Source organism: Aplidium turbinatum, chromosome 16 (genome assembly GCF_918807975.1).
Source record: "Aplidium turbinatum chromosome 16, kaAplTurb1.1, whole genome shotgun sequence".
In the NCBI taxonomy this organism is placed as follows: domain Eukaryota; kingdom Metazoa; phylum Chordata; class Ascidiacea; order Aplousobranchia; family Polyclinidae; genus Aplidium; species Aplidium turbinatum.
In genome coordinates this window covers 22,158,567-22,167,765 of record NC_137487.1, presented here as the reverse complement: position 1 = coordinate 22,167,765, position 9,199 = coordinate 22,158,567, and the positions used below count along the sequence as shown (strand labels likewise).

The 9,199-nt window shown below is 44.2% G+C and overlaps 1 protein-coding gene across 1 annotated transcript; it reads left to right on the top strand.

The window, feature by feature from the left end:
• The first annotated feature begins 5,650 nt into the window (after positions 1-5,650).
• On the top strand, positions 5,651-6,544 carry LOC145785326 (uncharacterized). Its single transcript, XM_082596986.1, has one exon. The coding sequence runs from the start codon at positions 5,651-5,653 to the stop codon at positions 6,542-6,544; it is 894 nt and encodes a 297-aa protein (XP_082453112.1).
• Positions 6,545-9,199: the final 2,655 nt, after the last annotated feature.

The window sequence follows — 9,199 nt, the reverse complement described above, 5'->3', positions numbered from 1 at the left end:
GGTAGATACAAAATTAGGTACAATAAAAGGAAAATCAACCACCAGTGCCTCGAGTAGTCGCTCGCGCCGTTCAAAAGAAGAAGAGATTGAAATCCAGCTCGAAATGGAGAAGTTGCGGTGGGAAAAACAGATGCGGGTGAACAAAGCCAAAGCAGAGGAAGCCAGAGCCAAAGCCAAAGCCGAAGCAGAGGAAGCCGAGGCCAGAGCCGAAATTGAAATGCAGATCAAGGCAGCCGAACTGAGAGCAAGGCAAAGTAAGCTTGAGTTGTTTTCACAATGTGGATCGGACCAAGGGTCGGAGCGCGGGCAACGACGGCCTACGGCCAGTAGTCTCGGAGTCACGGACTACATCCCTACAGCGATAGAAAAGGTCCAGAGGTGGGACGCTGACATTGTCAATCCGCCTGGGAGATCCCATGACATTCATGGGGCCGCTAGCATAGATGCCCAACCTAAACAGAGCAAGGCTAAACAGGAGAATTTAATGGAACCGCCACATAGAGAAACTCCCCTAAGAAAGCTCTTTCCAGGGAACGCCCTCACAAACAAGTATAGAACGTGGAATAAAGATAATTTTTTGGCAAAACCGCTCGGGGGGACCCATGGGGCCGCTGAAAGAGAACCTCATTATGATTATCAACGTGATTTTTATAGAGAGAAGGTTGTGAAACCGTCACAAACATGCCTCTTAACTATAAGGAAAGATCTTAAAAGTGAGAGATGTAATTCACCACTAGTTAAAGATGATGGCCGTGAAACTGGACATGTTATGACATCCCCGCCAGGACTTAATGCAAACAGAGGTGCTGAGGATCAACAAAACTGGTTCTATAAATATCATAATTGTCGCACTTTCTATGACAGGGCCGCATTGATCAACTATGACGGCAACAACATGCCATTTATATTTTTTAAAAACCGTATCGAATCACTAATGGAGAGTTGCCCATTTGAGGAAAATCGGCTGACTTTGCTACAGGCAGCATGCGTACGTAGCACCGCGCAAACCATTTCAAACTTAGCATCGGATACTTCTGGTTGGAGCGAAAAGGAAAGGATCGATATGTCGCTGGATCGCTTGTCGCAGCGCTTTGGCGTTAGAGGCGGATTTGTCGCGGAGCCGGAGATTCGGCGGATACGGCATGGCAATAAATTATCTGGGATGTCATTATCCTCAATAAAGGAAATCAAAGACAAACTGGCTCAGTGTACCCTCTTCGCTAAGGCGTATAACCAGCGTCATCAGCTAGAAGGACGTTTTGTACTAGACTTGGCAGGTCGATTACCTGAATATGCGAAGAAATACTTTTTGTACTATCTGAAAGAGCAATATGGTAGCACCGAGGAACCAAGCTTCCAAAGCCTAATGGATTTCGTAAATTGCGAAGAGACGTGTCGCTCTACGGACTTCGCCATACGCTTAATGGAAGAAGTCGTTGCTAGAAAAGATACAAAACGGTCGGCGAGTGATAATCACATTATGCGTATTCGTCAAACCTCAGCACAGCTTGTCAGAAATGTCACCCAAGGTAGCAGTCGCGGGTCTGGCTTTAGTTCTGGGAGCCGAGAAGAAACGTTTGGTAGCCGCTCTTTTGAGGGTACGAGGAAGGACATACTTTGTATCTATTGTGAGAGTAGGAATAAGCAAGAGCGTCACAGACTACCCAATTGTCCCGAGTTCCTAAACTTGACGCCGTCGCGACGCCGGGATGTCATCGCCACGACTGGTCGTTGTCTAAACTGCCTACGTCTAGGACACCAAGCAAAAAACTGCACCCAATCATGTAATTGTAGGCGCTGCGGCGAAGATTTCCGATTTAAGCACTATTATCTACTGCACGACGCCTATGTAAGTCCTCAAGGAACATCGGGCAATGGCAATGGTCTTAGAACGGCACCTGCCGTCACTAATCGTAGTGTAAGCATCGCTCATAAGAGGGCAGTGTTTAATCGTGTCACGGTTGTGCTGGTCATAAACCCATCTAATGGAGAGACCACTCTGGTTTACTGTCAACACGACCCAGGCTCGCAGCTCACATTTGTTTCAAGCCGATTGGTTAAAGAATTGTATCTAAAAGCCGCGGATAATGTCTCTTTCCACATGGACACTCTAGCAGGCAAACAAGAAATACACTCTGATCTGGTTAAATTTAATATCCAATCCTTAGTTACTGACGAACTGTATGGTGATGTGGAAGCAGTGGTAAATGCACCTTGGAGTGACCATGTCGAAACATTGCCGCAGCATCAAGACTTAAATAGGTTTTCACATTTCGATAATGTTGAATTGATTTCGTTACCTAACAAAATGTCAGTCGATATTCTAATCGGGAATGACCATGCTTACTTGATGCGAGTATTAGAAGAACGTGTTGGCATGACTCGGGAAGAGCCCCATGCTATTTTAACCCCACGGCTGGCTGGCTAGTGGAGGTCGAGGTTCTATGATCTTTGGTGATCCTAAAGTACGTCGTGTTGCCATTAACCCTTTGACCGCCACCAAAAATTTACCTACCGTCACGCATGAGTGATCACGAGTTTGTTGGCCTTAAATACCTCATGTATGAATCCCCCCTCAATAACCTTCACATGAATGTCGAAGAGCAATTCTTTCTCCTTTCAAAAACGTAAAAAGATTATTTTATACAGTTATATTAATTAATTTTTGACCTCGCAAAGTTATCTGCATTTTTTTTCATACTTTTCTCACTTCAACCCCAAATAAAAGCTAATTTTCAGCTCTTTTGGTGTTGAAATTTAATAAAATGTTTGAAATATTATCGGCAACACTGAAAAAATAGTTTCTAGCGCGACGGTAACGCTCTCTCGTCTGAAGCGAGCGCAGAAAGTCCAAGCAAAAATTTTTGTCCAAGTTTGGCAGTAAAAATCTCAAAAAGTCTAAATACAAACCATATTTTTTTAATATATATTTTACTTCTCCATTGCTTTATCTTTGATTTAAAAGGTCAACGAGCATCAACGATGCCACCGTTTGCAAGATGCTGTGGTTTTTAGACTTGCACTCAAATATGAGTGCTGGCGGTCAAAGGGTTAATGGTAACGTCGCTGAGGAGTCACTTAGTCTTGACAATTTTGATGCGCAGGAGATTGAAATGAGTCGCTTAAAACATGTAATAAAGGATTTAACCCTAACGGATGAAACGATAGAACTGTCCCGCAATGATGTCATAGCACAAAAATTTGTTGAGACGCAAATGAAAGTTGAAGATGGGAGATTTGAAATGCCCGTACCGTTAAAAACCGACTTTGAATTACCGGATAACCACTTTTTGGTTCTTGACCGTGTTCTGAGCTTACGACGAAAGGCTTTAAAGCAATCTGATGTTCGATTATTCTTAGTAGACACGATGACTAAAATGCAGTCCAGTGAGTACATTGAGCCGGTAAAAGACGACGACTCATCGGCATGTGTGTGGTACTTACCATATTTTGTGACATCCCAAGCAAAAAAGCGAGTGGTATATGACGGCAAATCTGAGTTTAAGGGTAGGTGTGTTAATGATGTGATTTTGTCGGGCCCAGACATATTAAACCCTTTAACACAAGTTCTGGCTCGCTTTAGATTGGGAAAGTTTGGCCTAATGGCAGACCTAACCAAGTGCTTCTTCCAGATTCAATTACCAATGGAACAACGCGACTTGTTCCGTTTGCTATGGTTTGAGAATAATGATATCGAAAAGGGCAAAGTAATTCCGTTTAGATTTTGTGTACACCCTTGGGGGATTAAAAGCAGTCCATACGTCGCCTGCTTAGCCATTCAAAAAATGATTGAACAAAACCCCACTGGAGCCAGTAACCTGACCCTGAGAACCATTCGAAAAAATATGTATATGGACGATCTGATATTTTCTGGAAATAGCCTTGATGAGGTCAGTGAGATTGCGAAAGAAGCCATTGACTTGTTCGATAGCCGAGGCTTTAGTTTGGTGAAATGGAGTGCCAACAAAGAGGCGTTGGATGTTTTGTCCAACTTCAAAAAGGAGATGTTAGCTTCTTCCTTTCGTGATGTCGACCTCGAAAAAGACGGCACAGACTTACCAGTAGCAAAAACTCTAGGTTGTGTGTGGCAAACCGAATCAGATTCATTCTTCATTAAGTGCTCTCTCGGACCCTTAGAGAAGTAGCCTACACACGTCGCTCAATGTTAAGCCAACTTGGCCAAAACTTCGATCCACTAGGGTTCGGCGCTCCATTCTTCCTAAAAGCTAGGTTAATTCTGCAGCGTTTAGCTATTGAAGGTCTTGATTGGGACACCGAAGTGCCACCAAACTACATAAAAGAATGGAAGTCGTGGCTTCATTCTTTAGATTTGCTAAAACAATTTTCCATACCTAGATGGTATTTTGTAAACACCGAGCCGTGTTGTGCAGACGTTGGTATCGCATATCAGTTACATGGATTCAGTGATGCCTCCAATCACTCCTTTTCCTCCGTTGTGTATGTACGTAGGCTGTGTAACGGAGCCCCTTGTGTATCCTTCGTTTTTGGCAAAAGTAGGGTTGTCCTCAAGCATCAAAGTGCATGGCCGATTGCCAGAAAGGAGCTTGTGCCGCGCTAAATACTACGGAGCTGTTATACCAGGCAGCCAATGCACTACACCTGCCTGATCTTAGAAAACATTTCTGGTGTGACTCGAATACTGTCCTTCAGTGGATCAGAAACCCTGATTTACGATTATGCAAGTTTGTTACTCGTAGGTTAAATCGTATTTTACTCTTGTCAGAGGTGAGCGAATGGCATTACTGTCCAACACATCTCAACTCGGCAGACGTGGGAACCAGACCGAACGCCATCACCAAAACAGGTTCCTGAGAGATGTGGTTGAGCGGTCCATCTTTTCTCGTGCATGAAGGCGAGGTCCCAACGGTGAATGGAGCAGATGCTGCTATTCGTAAAATGGAACTGTCGCCGGAGATGACGGTAAGAGAAAATGCAACTGCTGGCTCCATTAGCAAGATGATCGAATCCGCACCTACTTTGTACGTGTTGAAAAAGAGAGCCGCCTATCTTGTAGCTTTCACGGAGTTCATTGTATCCAAATGCAAGAAACATGGATATGTAAAACCAAAGTTAAATGCATCTTATCTAGAGGACGCTTTAAATAGGGTTGTTTCCTACGTACAGAAAGTAGTGTATTGAGATTTGTTAAGTTGTGACGGTCTGCCAGAGTCGATCGATGTGGTAACAAAACGTCTTGCTTTGAGCGAAGCTGGCGCTGATAAACAGTGCCTGAAGGAGTTGCGCTCTCTAAAAAAGTATCGTCCTTGTGTGGACACACGGGGGAGACTTCGTATTGAAGGTCGTTTGAGTAAGTCTCCCGAAATAACTGTCGATGCGAAGCATCCTCTTATTTTGCCTTCGAGGCACGCATTGACACGGCTATATAGTTGTCCTTGACGCTCATTGTGATAGCTATCACTGTGGTGCGCAACAGACACTGTTATCTACTCGTCAACGTTTTTGGATTGCAAATGGTAATTCCTCGGTGAAACATTATTTGCATGACTGCCCTCCATGTGCCTTAAAGAAAGCAAAGCCTATCAGGCAGCTTATGTCGGATCTACCATTACCACGAACCACGGCCTATAACAAACCCTTCTTCAACAGTGGCGTAGAATATTTTAATCCTATGACGTTTGTGGAAGGAAGAAGCCAAAAGAAAGCATGGGGATTCTTATTTACCTGCCTTGCGAGTAGAGCAATCCATGTGGAACTTGTGACGTCACTATCTTACAGTGAATTTGTTTTAGCATTTACCAGATTTGTAGACTTGCATGGATCTATACGTAACATGTACTCAGATAACGGGACCACATTTCAAGCAGCAGCTAAAAGACTACCAGAAATCTTGGAGTTTTCTGAAATTCAAACTACTTTGCGAAAAAAGGGAATTAACTGGGAGTTCATTCCTCCGTATACCCCGGCCCAGGAAGGGGCCTGGAAAGCAATGGTCAAGCAATTTAAAATTGCCTTTTCCCACGTTATTGGGAACTCATCACGGAAACCCAACTTTGTTGAACTTCTTACATTTACGGGTAGTGCCACAAGAATAGTCAACGAAAGACCTTTAGTCCCTGTCTGTGATGACCCTAAGGATTCTATTATCACCCCAGCCGCACTCCTTAACCCATTCTTGAGCCCATTTTCATCAGTAGAAAATCCCCATGACCGAGATGAGTTACGGAGAGACTATAGGTATAACCTGGCTCTATCTCACAGTTTCTGGGAGAAATGGATCTCTTTCTCTTTACCTTCCCTGCAGGGTAGAAAAAAGTGGGCCAGTTTGGGGGAAAACCTACAGCCTGGCCAATTAGTGGTGGTTGGTTCTCCAGAAGATATAACTAAGAGAGGGAGGTACCGTCTGGGGAGAGTCCATGAGATCATCCCCCAAATTAGGAATGGAAAACCGATTGTCAGGCGCGTCAGGGTGGCAGTCTCAGTGGTGGATGAGGTATCGGGTGAGGTCAAAGTGGATCTGGTCCTAAGGGATATTTCGTGCGTTGCTCCTGTGGGGGGTGCTTGACTGCGTTGTGGACCCGGCCCCGCCCTGGTCTGTTGTTAGCGGGTGTCGTGGAGGCATTTGTACCACCCTTGCCTTTTATTTAAATTTGTAGTGTATTGTAGATATGTACTGCGCAAATCTGTTTTTAACCTGCGTATTTCTGTGTCATCCGCAGGGCCCCAATATGCGTAACTCAACAACATGTCCTAGTAACGTATACTCTACACTCTACAGCGATCTCAGTGATCGGCCTCATTATAAGTAGCTAGTTAGTTACTGTGTAATGCATTTGATTTGTTTGCTATTGTGTGTTTCATGAAAATGATGTAAATACTAATCGTGTAAGTATTCGCCAGCGATCTCAGTGATCGGCCTCATCATAAGTAGCTAGTTAGTTACTGTGTAGTGCCTTTGATTTGTTTGCTACTATGTGTGTCTCATGAAACTAACGTAGATATTAATGGTTAATCGTGTAAGTATTCGCCAGGCCATTGTGGCCAGGGTATCCCAGTGCCTTGCACTGCTATAAAGGATAGTCACCGTTTCTGTGTAACTTTGATGTACATACTTTCTGTGCATTGCATTTCGGGAATCGACCCTTCCACTTCAACTTGTGTTTTTAATTATGTGCCATAATTAGGGGCCGCAATGTTCCGGCGGGTCAATTGCCCTCTTGATTAGAATTGAAATTGTGATGAAATTTGTTGACATTGAATTTGCTTTGTTTCTGTATCCCGCGTGATGTGGCTTGCCTGGCTGCCAAGAGATTTCACAACTGATTGTCGCTTTTTGCTGCGTGCCGGGAGCCGTTGTTTCTGATCACAATTTTGCCTTTGTGTTGGGTTCAGTATATAGTAAAGCAAGCTAGAGGAATGTGCGACTTTGGATTTAAGTTAAATTGTTTAGAATTAAGTGTGTACAAAATTTCAGCTTTTATCCCAACTCACTGAATCAAGTCATACGCAATAAAATAAAATACCAGACACGATTGCAAGCATGGTTGAGGCAGAAAGAGGAGGGATTGTAGGATCGCATTGAGCCCCTACTCTCGTAACCAGAGGTGGGCACCCGCTACTTTTAAAGTAGCGCGCTACCCGCTACCGCTACTTGGGCCAAAGTAGCGCGCGCTACCGCTACCCGCTACCAATTTACAAAAGTAGCGCGCTACCCGCTACCGCTACTCGGGCCAAAGTAGCGCGCGCTACCGCTACATCTTCCGCTACTTTTGTCTAAAATGATACTAGGAAACACTCAAGTCCCTAGTGACGCAAAAATGACCTTGACAACGAATGTTATCATTCGTTTACGCTGTCATTTTAACGTCGTTATAGAAAACACATTCTTAGGGAAATTTATTGTTACGCATCTTTCAAAAACACGAGCATTTCAAAATGAGAGTCACTAAGTCCTGCCGCTTTCGCTTAAGCACATCTTTTCCAACAGAGAAAAGTTTCTCCACTGCAGCACTGGAAGGAATGGGGGGGGTTGTATTTAATGAACAGATGTTTTAACTCGCTATTCGAAAATCTCAAGGCTTGCTCTTGTCCGAAAAAAAGGCGTCCACAATTGCTGCTTCCTTCTGCACCGACGTTTCACGGGATCAAGTTGTCAACCTCCACGTGGTGAGCCCCGGATTCGACTAATGACAACAAACCGACAAGTATAGCAAAGAGAAAGCAAAGCTTATCTGAAGCAAACAACATGCAAATAGAGTTGCAGTCTCCGATTAATTCCGACCCCGATCAAGCGCCCTTATTAGGGCGGACATCAACGAATGTCGTAAGGGAAGGAATAACCTTGCTGCAGCTTAATGTGGAAGGAAGGAACGGGATGGCGCAACACTCCAAAAAATTCATCCTCGGAGTCATGACTGGTGTTGGTGTCACTCTTCTCGGTATCAACCTGGCTTGATGTCTCCCGCAACAGTCTAATTACATCTGTCTTGACTTTTTCTCGCAGTGCGTCAGCATCATCCGTGGAAACGTAGTGCAGAAATTGTAGTCACAACGTCTTGAAAGAGGGATGAAGACATGATGCTATAACGCATTTCATGTTGTTGAAGCACTTGTTGAATCGTTTCTTCACCCCTTCAAGGACTTTCACTTTCAACTCCTCACAGGTCACAAGATCACTGATCTCGGTCAATTTCTTCCCGCAAATTGTGATGGTTGGAATCAAGACTCCGTAATATGCCTTAGACTCGCCCTGGAGAATGTCTAAAGCCTGGCAGATAGGCTTCATCACACGGAAATATTCGCCGAAGAAGTTGACGTCAGCAAGAAAAGACCGAAACTTTGCAACCAAGCTGATTCTATAGCTGCTTGACCACGCCAGTATTGCAAAAAAAACAAGCATTTTTTTTCAATTTAAATTAAAAAGTAGCGGGTAGCGGGAGTGCGACTGAAAAAAGTAGCGCCTCTCCCGATACCGCTACTTTGGAAAAAAATAGCGCCGCTATTGCAGCCGCTACTCCAACTAAAAAGTAGCGGCGCTACCGCTAATTTTACCAAAAAAGTAGCGCGCTACTGCCCACCTCTGCTCGTAACCAATAATAATATAGTAGACTCTCGGATTTGAATGTAAACTTGCGGAACCCCTAGACTTACTGGCGGAACCTTGCGGTTCCGCGGAACCCTGGTTGAAAACCATTGACTTAAAGGGGACCTGAAATGAAAA

Bases quoted from the DNA above. Each gene is read 5' to 3' on its own strand.
- LOC145785326 (XM_082596986.1), top strand. From the start codon at position 5,651: ATGACGTTTGTGGAAGGAAGAAGCCAAAAGAAAGCATGGGGATTCTTA.